The 16,879-nt window shown below is 60.2% G+C and overlaps 2 protein-coding genes across 5 annotated transcripts in view; both read left to right on the top strand.

Annotated features, from left to right (window-relative positions):
• Positions 1-7,032, top strand: part of XPR1 (xenotropic and polytropic retrovirus receptor 1) — a 110,563-nt gene extending 103,531 nt beyond the window's left edge. The window contains exon 15 of the mRNA XM_032118530.1: positions 1,586-7,032. Within this exon, the coding sequence (XP_031974421.1) occupies positions 1,586-1,646 (61 nt within the window). The 3' untranslated portion in view covers positions 1,647-7,032. The remainder of the gene's footprint in view (positions 1-1,585) is intronic.
• Positions 7,033-7,195: 163 nt separating this feature from the next.
• On the top strand, positions 7,196-16,784 carry KIAA1614 (KIAA1614 ortholog). Of its 4 annotated transcripts, XM_032118527.1 has the most exons (10): positions 7,197-7,750; positions 9,634-10,254; positions 10,831-10,894; positions 11,995-12,144; positions 12,751-13,994; positions 14,067-14,196; positions 14,850-15,054; positions 15,433-15,545; positions 15,688-15,872; positions 16,175-16,784. In XM_032118527.1, the coding sequence occupies exons 1-10, from the start codon at positions 7,219-7,221 to the stop codon at positions 16,366-16,368; spliced, it is 3,438 nt and encodes a 1,145-aa protein (XP_031974418.1). In that variant the 5' UTR covers positions 7,197-7,218; the 3' UTR covers positions 16,369-16,784. The 4 variants fall into 4 exon arrangements, with proteins under 4 accessions (XP_031974416.1, XP_031974418.1, XP_031974419.1 ...); XM_032118525.1 differs by having other exon boundaries at positions 7,196-7,750; positions 12,751-14,196; XM_032118528.1 differs by having other exon boundaries at positions 7,469-8,094; positions 12,751-14,196.
• The last annotated feature ends 95 nt before the right edge of the window (positions 16,785-16,879 follow it).

The raw sequence follows: 16,879 nt of genomic DNA, 5'->3' as shown, positions 1-16,879 counted from the left end.
GGGAATCATGGGCTGGGAATCACGCACAGATCCCAGCCCAAACGGTCTGCAAAGGGAGGACAGGTCCAGTGAGCAAACAAGCGTGCCTCTCTCTGCCAGGGAATTTACCTGTCCTTTACACACACTGGGGTCCTGGTAAACCGTCAGAAAACGGAGCTGCCTTTTTACAAGGCTCCCCTCCCGCAGAAATAGTCTGCCAGGGGTTATAAATGCACACTGGAGGAGAGGTTCTCCTTGGCCAGACATTTTGGGGGCTTATGAAAAAGAGGGAGAGGGACTCTTTATACCTCATAGTGGCAGAAGGGGCAATGGTTTTAAACTGACAGAGGGCAGGGTTAGATTAGATATGAAGAAGAAATTGTTTCCTGTGTGGGTGGAGAGGCCCTGGCACAGGGTGCCCAGAGAAGCTGTGGCTGCCCCATCCCAGGAAGTTTCCAAGGCCAGGCTGGATGTGGCCCTGAGCAACCTGGGATAGTGAGTGGCATCCCTGCCTCTGGCAGGAGGGTTGGAACCAGACGGTCTTTAAAGTCCCTTAAAACCCAAACCTTTCTATGATTCCGCATGATTCCAGTTATTCCTTGGTTAAGGTTCATATGTAAGATCTCAGACTCCTTCCCCTCTCAAATCTAAACCCATACATTTTTTGATTCCCACCCATCATTCGTGCACCCCATACGTTTCCCCAGCCTGCACCCCCGCCCCTGCACCTGTCTGCTGCGTGTTTCCCTGCAGTGCCTGTGTTGCTCCGAGCCTGACAGGGCGCTGCAGTGTCCTGGTGTCCCTCCTGCCCTGGCAGCGCAGCTGTGGAGCCCTGCCCTTTGGCCAGGGAACAAGCCCAGGCTCCTTGGGGATGCTGAGGCACTGCGGGTCAGGAGTGTTGTGGAATCCCTGTAGCACTGCACGGGAGGGGTGGAAGGAGGAGGAGGAGGAGGAGGAGGGTGTGCTCTGGCCTCAGGGCTGTGCTTGGCTCTTGTCCCTGCTGGCTCAGAGTGCACAGATGGAACCAATACCAACAGCCTTTGTGTGGCCGCTGGAGACTGAAAATGTTCTGCAAAGGGAATGTGGGCCAAAGCCTGGCGGAATTCCCTCCAACCATGCCCGTTTACCCCTCGGACATGTAATGAGGGGAGATGTGCCAGGCATATCCCTGAAGAACTTCCTGTTCCTTCCTGCAGCCCAGGGCGAGATGGAGCAGGAGCTCTCCTGGATCCTGTGAGGGTTTGGTGGAGTTCTGTGGGGAGGGCTGGGCGAGTGCCCCACGCCCAGCGGTGCTGTGTCCTCAGCCGTGTCACAGCCTGGCAGGTGACACTGGCCATGGCCACAGGGTGCCCAGCGTGGTGTGGAGTGGGCAGTGCCGTAGGAGGAGGATGCTGAGGGACGGCTGGGGCATCTTTACAAGGCTCTGCTATTCCCAGGGAGAGTGGGAGGATGTGAAACAGTTCCAGGCGATTGTTTATTCCCCCTCTGCGTAAGAGACATTTTTTTCCCTTTTTTATTCCCCCAAGTGCACCGTGGGTTTGCTGTCTGCGTGTCATTCCAGGAATTCCTTCTCCCCAGTGAGTGTTTTGTGTTTTGTTTTTTCCAGGTCCAAGGCTTCTGACACCAAGGTATTGATAGAGGACCTAGCGAACGAAGCAAACACATGAGATGGCCGCGTTCTCTGATCCCACATCCTTTGTTTTCTCGTTCTGTCTCCCTCTTCCCCAAGTAACCTGATCTCTGGTGCAGATCCAGCTGAAAACAGGAGAAAACACTGAACACGTTTTCCGAGCTCTTCTAGACCAGTTCCTATGGACTCCAACAAGCTCACTGTGTTTTGTTTCTTTTCTTCTGGGTTAATTTTAATGTTCTATTTTAAACAAACAAACAAACAAAATAAAATATTTTACTTTGTTTTGCCAATAAAGAGGACAGTTCAGGAAAGAAGGATTGTTTACAGTCTCAACAAGGACATACAAACCTTATCTGGATAACGAAGCATCATAGGGACTCCCTCATGGGACAGTGCCGAGAGCACACTCGGTTTCTGCTTGGCCCGGTTTTGACTGGTTGAAACCGGACTTTTTAAATCTAATTTTTGTTTGGTTTGTTTTTTTTTGGTTGGTTTTTGTTTTTTTCCTTCATATCCAGCGCTGAGGCACTGGCTGCACTTGCAGGGAAAGTGCACTTAGAGCAGTATCTTCATTCATGAAGCTACTTTTTAATTTGATGTAACTTTTCTTATAATTTTTTGGAAATATGATGTATCTGTTGCATATAGTTTTCACTTTATTTATGAAACTTAACAACCATATGAGAGTGATTTTGAGTCCTGTGCAATGAAGGTTGTAATGGTAAAACAAAGTGGGGAATGTAGGTCTCCCATCTCCAGGGTTGTGGCGTGATGCCCTGCAAATACCCCTCTCGTGAGACAACTTGCACCTGTGTGTACCTTCTCTCTCTTTTATTTCTTTTCAATTTTATTTTAAACCAAAGTTTCTCTTTCTGATATTTTTTTAGTTGCTGCTACTGCTTCCGGGCATGTCTCTTGTGCTGGTTCAAAGCCAACTTCTCCATGTGTGAAAGTAGTGCAGATGATCCTAAGGAAAGGAGAGTTGGTTCCCACCAACAGCACAAAACGCTGGGCGCACAAAGGCTTTGGAACATCATTCTCCAGATCAAAAAGTATTTTTCCAAGCCTTAGGTGTGTCATGGGGGCATCTCAGTCCGAGCAGGGAGCTTTTCAGGAGTTCTCCAGCAGCCCAGCAAAGTGGGACAAGGTGAGGAGGTGACAGTTCTCATGGGAGAGGGCTTCCTCAGGCTGGGCTTTGGGAGTGGTGGTGTGTTTCAGCGAGCATGGAAAGAACTGTGGTGTGCCCACCTGATGGGGAAGGTGAGATTAAAAACAGCTCTTCCTGTGGTGTCTGGTTCAGCAAAAAGCCTCTGTTGGGCACTATCCCAGTGATCTGTCCCTTGACTCATCTCATTGTCCCAGTTTGGGAAGTGGGATACTGGAGCAGGCTCGGGTAATGGGCAGCCCATTATGTGGGAAGTGAGATGTAAATTCCACAGGCTGGGCTCTCCTCCTCCTGGGGGGGAGCCATGGAGGCCTCAGAGTCCTGTTGTCCTTCCCTTGGAATGCCTTGTTCTCTGTGGGTCTGCAAGGGAAGGGTGAAACTCCTGAAGGAGGATCCTGGTCTGTCTGGTGGCTCACCTCTAGTTGGGGCGATGGAATTGCAGGAATCTCTGCTCAGTTGCTGTTTGGTGGTTGTTTTCCTTAATTAGCACAGTGTCTCCCACGGCCGGTGTGTTGCATTTCCTCAGTTTGCCTGCTGTGCCTCTTGCCCAGAGGAACTGAAGAAGGAAACTTGGTTCTCTTCATTTAACTGGAAATAGATTAAAACTCCGTTGTGGTGCTGCTCCTCTCATCTGCGTCCGCGCCGGGCTGCTCGGGCGGGAGCAGAGCCGGGGTCGTGCTGTCCATCTTCCCTGTGCTCCCATCTTTACCTCCCTTAGGGCAGCTGTTCATGCTCAAAGCGGAGCATTCCTGCTCGCGTGGAGGTGGAGTCTGAGATGTAAAGCCCCTTAAAACACTTCAGGTTCCTAATTTGCATTGGTGCTGTGTCCAAACCCTGTGTAGGGATTTCCAGCGGTGGGGAATGAAGCCATCCCTTCCTGGGGAGGTGAGGGGAGGGCAGCTGCACTGGGATGGAGGCAATCCAAAATTGTTTGGGTTCATTAAAATCAAGTCATGCCACTGGGTGTTACTTAAGCAAGTGGGTTTTTTACACAAAGAATCTGAGCTTTACTGGTAATTCTTTCTTTCAGAGGGAAATTAAAAATACAGAGAGACATTGTGAGCAGTTTGGTCTAGTGGAGGGTGTCCCTGCCCTTGGCAGGGGCTTGGAACTATATGGTCCTTAAGGTCCCTTCCAACCCAAACCATTCCCTGTTCTGTGATTAGGAAGTGATGTCAGTCCCCTGGGAGCACTCTGCCTTCCTCAGCTGGGCTGGGGAGGGCAGGGCATGGCTGGGTGGCCTGCATCCATCTGTCCATCCTGCTGCTGCACCATCCAACCCTCTGCTTCCCAACCTGGCGGGGAAGGTCAGGTTGCAAGTGATTAAATTCTTACTCTGCAGTTTATCCAAATCCTTAAGAGAAGCAAGAATTCAGTGTGTCCATCTGCTCTGCTCCCTGCTCTGCTCTTTTTCTTCCCTTTTTCTGCCTTTACTGGCAGAAGTAAGGAAAAAAAGGCAGGTGGAGTGCTACAAGGAGCAAGCATTATCTCCTAAAAAAAACATTGTCCCTTTTGGCAGTGAAGATGCTGTCTCGGGGGAAAGCAGCCTGAATTCCCAGAAGTGTGGCTTTTAAAGGCTCCTAGCTCCCAGCCCTGCATCTGCCTGTTCCCTCCCTCCCAGAGATTTCTGAGAAATCAGGCACTGCAGATTCCTCCTGAGAGCGAGCACTAAAGCTGGGATGGCTCCACGTCTACGAGAACATCTGGCCAATAAAGGGAGACCTAATGAAGCAGAACAGATGGTGAGAGAAAATAGCCCTGTCGCTCCTTGGGAACAGCAGGAGCGAGGGGAGCGGGGACATTCCCAGGGTGGCTTCATTTCCTGAGCTGGGCTTTGCTCATGGGTGCTTGAAAACACTCCTGCAGTGAGAGCAGCAGGGTGGCAGTCCAGAAGGACAGAGAGCAGAGTTAAAAGGAGCTGAGGGTCGGGTTTATCCATTGCTTCAGTTGTTGGGAGGCAGCTGGATGGGAAGTGGAAGCTGAGGAAGGTCTTTGAGCTCTGGCTTTCAGGTGCTGGGCTGTGCCTTGTGATTCAGTGGCAGTCAGAGGCTGAGTTGTGCAGCTCTGAGGATGGTGTGGAGCTGCTTTGGTCTGGTGAAACCCGTTAGGATGGTCCAGTCTGAGGAGAGGAGATGCTACACTGTGGCATTTGTGACTACTGGAGATTCCCTTTGAACTTGCTTCTCCGTGCTGATTCCCCACTGCTTTCCATCCTGCCACTCTGGGGATTTTCAGGTTGCAGGGGGTGAGCTGTTGCAGCATCCAGAGTTTCTTTGCGGGCTGGGGTTTCCCGTGTGGCTCTGGGGTGGTGTCACCAGAAACACCAGGTCCCTGTGCTCGGGCAGGGCGCTGCCACGTGCCGGGGGTGTGTTCCTGAAGGGACAGCAGGGCAGGTTTGGGATCTTTGGACTCGGCAAGCAGGAGTGGGAGCTTCTCCAGTGAGAACTGATGCCATTCCACCACATTTTAAAAGAAATGCATTTGCAGCACTTCTGGCTGCAGCCTGTATGTATCCAAAAAGCTCCTACCTTTCTCATCCAGGTGCAGTCCCAAAGTCAGCTGGTGCTCATCCTACACCTTTCCCACCCCTGCTCCTGGCCCGCCTCATTCTCTCTGTGTCTTTGCTGTTTGATTCCAATGAAAGGGGTTGACTGGCAACCGCCTTCAGCATGAACATCTTGGAATGGGGGAGATCTCTGGTGGAAATCTCAGCAGAGTTGGATCCTGCTGCTCCTATTTCCCTAAAAACATTGGTGTTGCTTGTTCTTCCTCTGTGCCAGCACTCAGCCACTGCCCCAGCGTGGCAGACAGGGGAGGGAAAGCATGTTCCTGGTTCAGGAGATAACAATCCCTGGGGATTTCGCTTCCAATGAGCAGTGGAGACAGTGTGAAGCCTTTGAAGTTTGCCTGTGTTTTGAAGGGCCGAGTGGGTTTGGCTTTGTCCTGCATGCCTGCTGCCTGCTCTGCTCGCTGGGCTGCGGGGGCTGTGTCCCCAGCGCCAGGCCGTGCCCGGGGATGTGTCCTGGGGCTGGGGTGTGGCTTGGCGAGTTGGGGACACAAAAGCCACTTCGCTCACATGCTGCGTCCTGGCTCCATCCCGGCTCCATGTCCTCCCTCCTCTCCTCTGCCCTTCTGCTTTGCACTCGCAGGGGGAAGGTGATCTTCTGCCTTAAACGTTGTTCTTTTTTTAATTTACATTTTTATTCCAGAAGGCAATTGGATTGTTTTGTCTCCTTGGAAAAGAGGGGCTGGGGCTCCGGGGGGAGGAGTGGGAAATCCCTATGGTACCTCTGTTGCAGTCACGGCTGGGCTCAGTGGCTGTCACCTCATCAACCCTTGCCTCCTTTACATGACACCATCCCAAATTCCACGCCTTGGGGCGAGTGTCACCTGCCACCACCGTGGGGCTGAACTGGTGTGTCACCATCCCTGGGGGCTTCGGTCCCTGCTGCAACACCGCGGGCAAGGAGAGGACAGGGACACACCGCGGGGAGCACCCCGACGCTGACACCCCAGCCCTGCTCCCGGTGGGAGCCGAGGGCTGCTCGGGCCCCGGCACAGCCGCGGCAAAGCGGGCAAGAGGCACCGACCCTGCCGGGGAGGGGGCCCTGCAGCCTGACAGTCCCTCAAACTCTGTAAACCAAATTGCAAACTCTTCTCTCCAGAGGAGAAATTGGGCATCCCGGTAGAACTTGCGATGACCCCTCCATGCCGTAGGTCCTCCTGGCGAAGGATCGGCGCTTGGAAGGGGCCAGGGGTGGAAATGCCAAAGTTCTCCCCGGGTCCCGCTGCCGCCTTCCTCTCCCCCTCCCTGCTGTGTTGGTCTAAATGATCTTTCTATGAAGCCCTGTAGATGTCAAAAGTAATTATGGAGTGTGATTAGTCCTCTGTGGGTGCTTTCTTTCTTCCCCCCTCCTTTCTCTTTTGCTATCCCCTTCTCCACTCTTCTGTTTTGGCTCAGTGGAAAAGGTGAGGACAAAGAATTGCCGCTTGCTTGGACTCATGATGTATCTGTGACTGCGCTATTAGCTGTCTCCTCCTTCCTCCCCAAATGGATATAATTTTGAAGTGTGGAATTCCCTTCTTGATAAGTAGGTTTAAAAAAAAAAAATACTGCACAATGTGATACTGTTTCATAGTTTCTAGGTGGTTGTATAAAGCAAAGTTACTGTGATTGTGTTTTTTCAAAGGAAAAAGTGATTGGTTACGAAATCTGTCCTTTTTTCATTATTACAAGCTCTTTGTTTTCCAATTATCTGATGGCTCTTTTGTCCCTGGTCTGTGTGTGTGTCTTCCCAAGTCCCACCCCTGTGCTGCAGCCACCCAGGGAGCATTGGCCTCTGCTGCTCTTGCTCTCTTGGGAGCTGTGGGATGTCGCTGGTGGCTGGAGGTGGAGGACATCCATGTCCTGGGAGGAGGTGGAGGTGCTTGGAGGAGGGAGATGTCTGAGGAGGGGTTGGAGGTGGGCAGGAGGGGCTCACACCCAAAATGCCAGGGGCTGATGCTGGAGGAAACCTCCTGCCCAGCCTGTGCTGTACTGGCCAAAGGCTCGTGGTCCTTCTGGGAGCCTTTGGTGGCCTTTCTCCAGCTGATCTCCAGTCCGAGGTGTTGTCCTGCCAGCACAGTGGCTGACCAGCCCAGCCCCGGGTTGTTTGGGGTCTGTGCTTTCATTTTGCTCTTTAAATCTCTTCATCGTCTCTTGCAATCAATCTCCCTCCAGAAGAGAGCCCAGCGCCCTGAAATCACTCTAAGCCTGTTGCTGCTCACAGCAGCCGCTTCCCGGAGGTTTAATCCCAGCCACGGCTCCCTGCTGGCATTCCCTGGCTGCTGGCATTCCCTGGCTGGTGGCAGGAGCCCTCCTGCTGCCCTTGCTTTGGCACCTCACCCCAGCTCGATGGGGACATCTCCCAGGCACGTGTCACCTCCACAGCCCAGGCAAAGGAGCCAGGATCCCTTTGTGGAATGGGATGCAGGTAAGGACGGTTCTGGTGCTGCAGGGGAGGTTGGACCCCAGTGCTGGGGGGAAGGAAGCCCTTGGGCTCGCGTTTGGCTGTGTTGGGTGCCCGGGGTGGCCAGGGACATTTTAAGAAGATAAAAGTGATTTCTTACTGCTCGTGCTGGCAGGGGCCGGTGCGGCCAGAGCCAGGAGGATTAAAACAATTTCATAATCCTGGTGATTTCCTTTTGATCGGGATTATGAAACCAATCACGAATATCAAAAGGCACAGCTTAAAGCGGCAGCCGGAGCAGGGCCGGGACGCCCCGGGCCCCCTCAGACCCCTCGTGCCCCCGGGGACCGCAGCCCTGGCACCGCCAGGTAAGCGCTGCCCACTCGGGCCCCTCGTCCTGCGTGGTGGGGCCTGGCGGGGCAGGATGGGGGGTTGTGGTGCGTGGGGAGCAGGCACGTGTCGCCGGCCGGGTTTAGGGGAGGGATGGGTATGGATGCACCGAGCTCGGCTCCCTCCGTCCTCCTGCCACGGCCCTGGCCTGCCGTGGGTCCAGGCAGGATTTGGCCTCCGGGAAAGCAGGAGAATTTAGCACAGCTGCAAACGTGTGATGCTCACAGGAGCGTGCTGAGAGCCGGCAGGTTTTGCTGTTGGAGAAATCCTCCCGGCCCCGAAGCACCGTCCCCATCCCGCCGGTGCGGAACGGCCCCCGCGGCAGCCGGGGAGGGGGCCCGGCTCCGCTCCGCCGCCGTCCCAGCCCGCAGCCCAGACAAAGGACATTCCTGAGAGCGGGCCAAGGCCCCCGGGATCCCTCCGTCCTGGGGTTCCCCTCCCGCGGAGTTCCCTGGGTGGCAGCGCGGGGTCTCCCCCGTGTCCCCATGTGGCGGTGGCCGCGGTGCCGTGGCCGTGCGGGGACCGGGCGGTCCGGGGCCGGCTTTGGCCGGGTGCCCCGGCGCGGGGTGCGCGAGGAGGAGGAGGAGGCGGAGGAGGCCGGGGCGGGAGGCAGGGCCAGCCACGGCCGCACAGCCCAGCCAAGCGGCTGAGCTCGGGCTCGGCTGGAGGGGCCGGGATTTGCTGGTTTGGCCGTTTTTTTTTTTTTTAATTTCTCTTTTTCCCTCCCCTGCTTCCTTCCCCTCTTCCGCTTTCTTCTCCTCCTTCCCAGCCCTCTCCCGATGCTGCTCCGGGGGTAAGGACAGCCCTCGCATCCCGCCCGTGGCCCCGTCCCACTCAGCCCCGGGCAGTGAGGGGAGCCGTGGGGCGACGGGGCCCGGGGGGGTCACGGGGATGCTCCTGCAGCTCCGGCCACGGGGGAGGCTCCTCCAGGGGTACCGGCGGGGACAGGATGCTCCCGGCGGGGTGCAGGAGGGCAGCGGCACTCGGGTGCCTCCGGGACCACGAGGCTGGCGCAGGACGAGTGCCACGTGTGACCCCGGGGGCCGGGGCGGAGCAGGGGCTGGCGTCTGTCTGGTGGCACCCTCGGCGAGTTGTCGCCGGGAGGGATTTCTGTTCTGCGGAGGTTTGGGGCCCTGGTTTAGCTCAGAAAGTGCCAGCTCCCTGAGGGCCTTCTTTCTGAGTGCCCCAGGGCACCTGGAACGGGGTGGGCGGGCACCCGCGCTCTTGCCCAGCCCCTGGCCACCCGCTTTGGGGAACCACCGACCCCCCATTGCTGCCCCATTCCCCCCGCTCCCGCACGGCTGCCCCACTCCTCCTGCTGGCACAGTGTCGGTGCTCTGGGTGGCCTCGTGCTGTGTCACCTCCCTGTCCCCTTCCTCCCCAGGCACACGCCGGTGGCACTGCGAGCATTTGTCCCCCAGGGCAGGCGGGGTGATGCCCTTTGGGGAGGCACCAGGGTGGGTGCTGGGCAGGCCGCGGGCAGTGCAGGGGTCATGCCCTGGGTTTTGTCCCTGCAGGACTCATGGAGGGGAGCCCTCCCGCTGAGGCGCGGCGCCTGCCGCGGCCCCCCAAGCAGCACATCCAGAGCGGCGGCCGGAGCCCTGCCCCGCTGGAGCGCCCTGAGGCCGCCCGCGGCCCCCACGCCGTCCTGGAGGGCAAGGTGAAGGCGCTGAAGGAGAAGCGGGGCGGGCGGCCGGGGACCCCCGCAGCTGCCCCCGAGCGCCCCTCGCCCAAGAAGCCGCGGCCCCGGCGGGGGAAGCCGGGGGCGGAGGCGGCGGCGGTGGAGCCGCGGGCTCAGCTCCGGACCTACCTGACGGACGGGCTGCTGGATGGAGGGGAGCCCGGCAGCCCCCCGGCGCCCCGCACCGGCACCCCGGGGCTCTGGCGGGTGCCGGCACCCAGGGGAGATGCGCCGGGAGGCCCCGAGCTCCCCCCGGACAAGGGCAGCAGGTCCTGGCGCTCTGCCTCCCTCCATGAGAGACCCTCCCCGGGTGAAGAGGCACGAGCTCCGCTGCGGGACCGGGGGCGTCCCTCGGCGTCCCCTCCCTCGGCGGAGAGCTGGGAGAGGCTCTCGCTGGCCGAACGGGTGGAGAGGAACCGGCGGCTGCTGCAGGAGGTGCTGGGCCTTGCCGCACCCGGTGTGTATTTTGGGAAGGTGGTGGCTCTTTCAGGACAGCTGGGGGAACTGGGAGGGAAAACCTTTGGGATGACGGGAGTCCTCAGGGCCATCCTCCAGCCTCTGACGCTGCTGGTGCAGCTCTCTGCTGCCTCACACCCCAAGGCTTCATGCCCTATCCCCTTAACCGGGATGTAGGAGATGCCCACGAGATGCTCTGGATGATAGCAGGCAGTCCCTTCTGGTGTCCTGGTGAGGAATTTCACTGCTAAAAGCAAGAGCAGGAGACTCAGTTTCTGGGACACACCAGGTCTGTGGGTGTCCCTGTCCCTTTGCAAGCTCCTGCCAGAGAAGAGAATTAATTTCTCCTTTGATAGCATCTGCCCCAAGGACCCTGTGGCCCCATCCCCACAGTCCCACACCTACAGCCAGGTGTTGCCCCACGTTCCACTCCTTTGGGATCTCCCAGAGCCAAACATGTGGGAGAGCCCTGCAGAGGGTGTTGGGATGGGATATATGGGGGGTGCTGCCAAGAGGGGAGGCCAGGACGGGGCCTGCCATCCAACCAGGCTAATGCTTTCCCTGTCCTGCATTTCAGAGATGCCAGTGAGCGATGGGGACTGGGACTCGGGGGTTTCACTGCAGGACACGGAGAGCTGCAGGTAAGTCAGCCTCAGTGTGGCAGAAATGGACATTTCCCTCTTTCCTGCTCCCCAGTCTTGTATTTTAAATGCACTCTGTGAAGCAGCTCTAGGGAAGGGCTGTGGGGCGGCTGGTGAGGGAGCGTGGCTGGGCTCCGGCGATGCTTTGCTGTGAGAAGGGACAGGAGCTGGCTGTCCACGTGGTGTCTAGGCACAGGGGGTCCCTGCAAGGATGCCAGGGTAGGAAGGGAGCTGGGGAAGAGGATGGGACAGAAATTTGCTCCAGGTGCTTAAGAGGATCAAGGCGGCAGGTGTGTGTAATCTCGTTGGACTAATGAAAAACCTTAGAGGTATGGACTAAAACTAAGGAGGTGGGATGGGCCGGTGAGAGGCTGGGGCCTGCATGGGGTAAAACAGCGAGTGGGGAAAGGTCCCCCTCCAGTATTGTGGTCACTGGCTCTGCTCTGCTCTGCTCTGGCAGCTGGATCAGTGATGGGGGGTGCAAGGCAGAGAGAGCTGGGGATGCTGCACCTCCTCTGACCCAGGCAGCCAAAGCCTGGGGGAAGTCTGGGCACCCCATGGTGCTGCTGGGAGGGCAGTATGTGCCCACCATCCTGCACTGAAGAGGTTAAGGCCAGGCTTCCCGAAGAGACTGCCTGAGCTGATTATTTTAATCAGGAGGATTAGGGCCATGGCCAAGCGGGAAGGCAGTGCTGCAGCAGGGAGAGCTGACAGGTCCCCCGCCCTGCAGTCAGAGTGGGCTGGGGGTGCGGGGGAAGACCCCCTGCAAGGAAGGGAAGGCAAGACAATCAGGGCAGGGGGTCATCCCAAACCTACCTGCCTCCCCACCGCTGCAGGATTCACACCGCTGAGGATGGGAAGTAGTGCCTCGGCTGAGCCTGCGCCCGAGCTGTGTGGGTGCTGAGCCTGCCCCTAAAGTCTCACCTGGCGCCGGGGGTGAGGGGTGCCCGCCCGGCCGTCCCCCGGCGCGGCCGCCAGCCCGCCCATGAATGGCGGCTGAGCCCCGTTTTCCCTGGGCAGAGCAGCCTCGTCGTCACTGTTAAACCACGTCTAATCCCTGTTATTTTTTCCTAATCCCCCTCCCCGCTGCGGGGCTGCAGGGCCTTTGTCGCCGGGCAGGAGCTCGAGCTGAGCCCGCGGCACGAGCAGGCCAAGCAGCTGCTGCAGCGCGCCCGCATGAAGGCTCGGACGAACCCCCTGCGCGCCAGCCACGACATCCTCCTCCTCCCCGCCGCCGCCCCGCGCCCCAGGTCAGTGCCGCCTTCCTGCCCCCGCGGTGTTCCCAGGGCTGCAGCCGGGTTTGGGACGCATCCGGAGCGCGCACATGTGTGCAGGCACGCGTGTGGAGCCGGGACCGACCCTCTGCGTGTGCGGTGCAGCCGCGGACCCTGGGTGCAGGGGCATCCCCCGCCCGACCTCTTTGCGGCACAATGTCTGGGAGGTGTTTAGTTAATTGTGTTTTATGGAAGTATTAAGGGTGGGAGGATGGCGTTTCGCAGCTGATGGGGAATGTTTTCCTGGGGGAACTCGCTGCTGGCGGCTGCACCACAGCGGCATCTCGCCATGTGTGCCGGGTCATGTGCGATGTGGTGTTCCTGGAATGATTAACCACACACCTCGGGGCAGGGAAGGGGCGATGGAGGTCGAGCCGTGGTAGCAGGGAGGTGCCGCAGCCTCTCCGGATTCCAGCGTCGGGCTGGAGGGAAGCAGGGGTGTACGCAGACAGGGAGCACCGGGCGGACTTTCCTCCTTGCCCCATCTTTTGCATTGGGTTTTCCCTCTCCCGCCCTGCTTTCCCAGGGTTGCCGGGCAGTCCCTGCAGCTCGCCTGCGTCCGTCTGTCTGTCCCCATGGCAGGGAGCCCAGCGGGAGGCCGAGCGTCGCCCCGCGGGACGGCGGGAGCCTGAGCGACTCGTCCAGCGGGGAGTCGAGCTGCGGGCGGCCGCAGCGGCAGCGGGGACCGTCCCCGTCCCGCGTCCGCTTCGAGGACGAGTCGGCCCGGGACGCCGAGGTGCGGTACCTGGAGCGGCTGCAGCTGCGGCACCGGCGGGCGCTGGGCTCGGCGCTCCCCTCGCCGGAGCCGGCCGGCAACAGGCAGCCGGGGGACGGGGCTGGCCAGCCCAAAGCCCGCAGTGGCGACCTCGTGGTCGGGGGCAAGTGCAGCACCTGCGGCTCCTTCCTCGGTGCTGCCGCCGGCCGGGGCACGGACACGCAAGCTGCCCCCGACGTGGCCAAAAGTAGCCCTGCGGCACAAAGAAGCGTCCCAGGAGATGGCAGGGGGCCGAGCGCTGCCCAGACAGAGCCTAAAATCAGGCCTCTGGGTCCCGGAGGGTCCCCGCTGTGGATCCTGCCCTCCCGGCAGCGCATCCACACCGAGAAGATCAAGGAGACCTACATCGGGGACATCACCTACATTGACGAAGTGGACTCGGCCCTGGAGAGCACCGACACCTCCGACGGCTGCCGGACGGACAGCGAGGAGGCCAGACCCCGCAGCCCCCACCTGCAGGGGCACCGGGACCCCAGGACTCGCGGCCACAGAACTCCCCGTGCTGCCCCGCAGCCAGAGGCAAGGGCTAGGAAGGGGATGTGTGTGGCCAGCAGTGGCCCCAATAACGAGGACTCGGGTGGTGCCACGAAGCAAACGGGGGCCATTTGCCCCCCACCACCGGGAAGAACCAGCAGCCGGGAAGATGGGGAACCCCATCGGCATCTCGGGGGCAGCAAGGGAGTGGGAGACACTGCTCGTCCCCCGCAGCAGCCCAGTGAGCCCCCGGAGCCTTCCCCGCAGCTGAGGACCAGCACCCCCATTCCAGGCACCCACGTCCCTGCTCCCCCTCCTACCAAGAAGGCCTGCTCCCAGGTGCCTTGCAGGAAAGCGCTGCTCTCCAGCAGCAGCCGCCAGGCGTCGAGCCAAGGCGCCCGGGGCCCGGAGCCGGAGGCAGGCAGCGCCGCCCCACCCCAGCCCGGGGGCACGGCGGGGCCGGGCGAGCGGCGGGGTCCCTGCAGCCCCAGGTGGCTCCCGGGGAGCCCCCTCCGTGCCTTGTCCACCAACAACTGCAACAACACCCACGGGCAGGACGCCCCGGGGATGGCCAGAGGTGAGGCCCACGCGTGGCGTGCTGGGGGGGTCCCAGTGAAGCAGGCGCGTGACTGTCCCGCTGTGGTTCCAGGAGCGCTGCCACACCCCGCTGCCAGCCCCGTCACCCCCGTGCCCCCGGAGGCTGCTCGTCCCGCCGGGGAAGCTGCCGGGACGCCGGGAGCGCAGCAGCAGCCGCACCCGGCCGGGAGCGCGGCGCACGGGTGAGTGAGCACGAGGGGCCGCGGCATCCCAAACCGTGGAGCCCTGAGCATCCCTCCTGGGCACTGCAGGATGCTCCTGGGTTGAGCTCCCTGGCTCCAAAAACCTCCCAGAAACCACAAAATGGGTTACAATGCGCCCGTATGTTGCTGTGGGTTTGGGGGAGCTGCGTTTCCCCGCATCTGGTTCTGCCAGGGGTGTTGCAGCAAATGTGACAGAGGTGTTCTGCTGGTGTCGGGTTCTCCCCTTTGGGGGAAAATCAGCTGTCCTGGGGCTTTCCAAGTGCGATCCTGCCGGCCCTGTGCCTGGCACTGCGTGTCTCAGCCCGGCAGGAGAGTTGTGAGGTAGTGCTGGGTCCTTTGAGCCCATTCCCAGGATGTGATCCCTTGGGGCAAAGCAGGGGAGTTTTGAGAGGCGTTACACCCCTGAAATAATGGGGCAAACGGGGAGGGAGCCCTTCGGGTCGCTTTGGGTAGTGACAAACTTGTGTGTGCTGGGTCCCTGCTGCGGGGAGGCGGCTGCCCTTGATCTCACCGTGCTGCAGCTCTCAGGGCTGCCAAGGTGAGGGCAGGATGCACCCGCAGCTCAGCGGCAGCTGCCGGTCCCGCTGCTGCCCCAGACGCGGGGTGAGTGACCACCATCCCTCTCCACCCAGGGAGCCGGGGCGGCCAGTGAGCCGTAAGGGCAGCAGCGCTTCAGCGTCAGGGCTGAAAAAGCTCCTGTGCAGCCTGAGCCAGAGCACCAAGCAGCGCCTGGGCCGCTTCCGCTGCTACAGCATGGAGCAGCTCCCGGCCCCCGGCGGCTCCCCGCTGGGCGGTCCTGGTGTCAAGAAGTCCCCGTCCCTGCAGTCCCTGCAGCTGGTGAGCTCAGACATTGCCCCATGCGGGGGGTGCCCACAGGGAGATGGGGGTGGCACTAGAGAAGGGATGCTGGGCTGGGATGAAGTATTCCTGAATATGGATTTATGGCTCGGGCGGTCCTGGAGGGGCATGGGGGCATGTGCCACCCCAAACCTGCTGGGTTTGAAAAGCCCAGAGCCAAGTGGGAAGTGGAAGGGGGAAGGAGGGAGAGAGGGGGGTAGTGGAAGAGCAGACATGCTTGTTCCTCCTCAGCAGTGAGTTGGGGAGTTCTTCAGAGGGGTGGGATGCCCAAATTTCCTCCTCTCCCTTGGCACATCAGTGGGTGAAGCACTGCGGTGCTGCAGTTTGTCCCCATCTCAGCCATGTGCTTTTCCCCAGGTGTCACCCTTCTGCCAGCCCCAAAAAGCCGCCTCTATCCAGAGCCTGCACTCCCAACTGGGCAAGGCACCCCGTGCCAGCGCCTACCTCCTGCCCCAGACCACGGCTGACAGGTAGGATGGGGCCCGGCACGTTCCTGCTGTGCCCGGGAAGGCCGTTTTGGGGTGTTGTGGTTGCTTGGTGTAGCCAGGGGCTGCATCACCTGGTCTCCAGCAGCTTCCCATCCTCACTCACCCATGTTCCCTCTCCCTACAGGAAGGGGGGCTCAGGGCCGCAGCGCTCGGTGAGTGTGGAGGACATCGGGGCGCCCGTCCAGCTGCGCGCAGTGGGGCGCGTGGTCGAGGTCTTCCCTGATGGCACCAGCCAGCTGGAGCTGCAGCGACCCCCCCATGGCGCCTTTGGGTTCTCCGTCACCTCCGGGCATGGCCGGCCCGACACAGGTACTGTGGGATCATCCCAAAGCTTTGGTGCAGCACAGTCCCTCCACAGTGGCTCTTGTCCCACCCCAGGAGCGAGCTTGGGCATGGGCGGGTGGGGTTGCTCCATGGCTGCTGAGCCCTGGAGGTGATGGCAGGTGGGGGGATGCTGTCACACGTGGCTTTGGCCACAGTCCTGCGTGTCCATCAGCACCTGGCTTGAGACACGCAGCCCATGCTCAAGGCTATTTCTCACAGGTTTCTGTGCAGTCCCTGGGCACCCCAGGGGCAGGAAGGGCCCTCAGCCATCCCTGTTCCCTCCGCAGGTGTCTATGTGCAGGAGATGGCGGATGCCGGCACAGCCAAGCTCTACGCGGGGCTCCTGGGCGTGGGGGACGAGATCCTGCAGGTCAACGGCGCGGCCGTCTCAGGGCTGGGGCTGGCCCGCATCCGCGAGCTGCTGCTCCAGGCCGACACCCTGTCCCTCCGTGTGCTCCGGCACCGCCCGGCGCCACGGTAGCCCTGGCACGGCTCCTGCAGAGCCTGGCGGGAGGAGGATGTCCCAGGATGCTGCAGAATAGCACGGCATGGACCAACCAAGCTGCCTCGCAGTGCCAGGACCTGCCCGGATCCACTGCAGTGGGGACAGGTGGCTTTCCTTGGCCCCCTGGGAGAGAGTGTGGGACCAAGGACCCTCCAGAGTCTCCAGGAGCTGCCCAAGTGTGGGGGACAGGGGACAGCCTGGCCCCGACAGAGCTGGGTGGGTCTGTCCCGCTGGGCACTGGGGTGACCAGCACGGGGACACCCCATCTCCCTGACTCCAGGAGACAGAAGGCTCCCTGCCAGCACTGCCACCCTGTGCTGGAGGGCTGCTGGGGTTATTTTAAATTATTTCAAACTAAAACCCAAAAATACATCTCTGCAATAACAAAACAGTGCCCTTGGCTTGTGGCATGGAGGGGCTGGGGTGGTGCTTGCTGGCGTGGGGCCTTTGCTACGTGTTTTCCCATGCCCCTGCTGCTCCACCAGCC

The sequence above is a fragment of the Corvus moneduloides genome, chromosome 9, assembly GCF_009650955.1.
Source record: "Corvus moneduloides isolate bCorMon1 chromosome 9, bCorMon1.pri, whole genome shotgun sequence".
NCBI classification, from domain to species: Eukaryota; Metazoa; Chordata; class Aves; order Passeriformes; family Corvidae; genus Corvus; species Corvus moneduloides.
Note: the sequence above shows the minus strand (reverse complement) of the source record. Positions and strands in the feature narration are given on the sequence as shown.

Excerpts from the sequence above, each read along its gene's own strand:
- KIAA1614 (XM_032118525.1), top strand. The coding sequence starts at position 7,219 with ATGTCTGAGGAGGGGTTGGAGGTGGGCAGGAGGGGCTCACACCCAAAA. Across the intron at positions 15,055-15,432 it reads CCCTGCAGTCCCTGCAGCTG|GTGTCACCCTTCTGCCAGCC; the intron begins GTGAGCTCAGAC and ends GCTTTTCCCCAG. Across the intron at positions 15,873-16,174 it reads GCATGGCCGGCCCGACACAG|GTGTCTATGTGCAGGAGATG; the intron begins GTACTGTGGGAT and ends TTCCCTCCGCAG.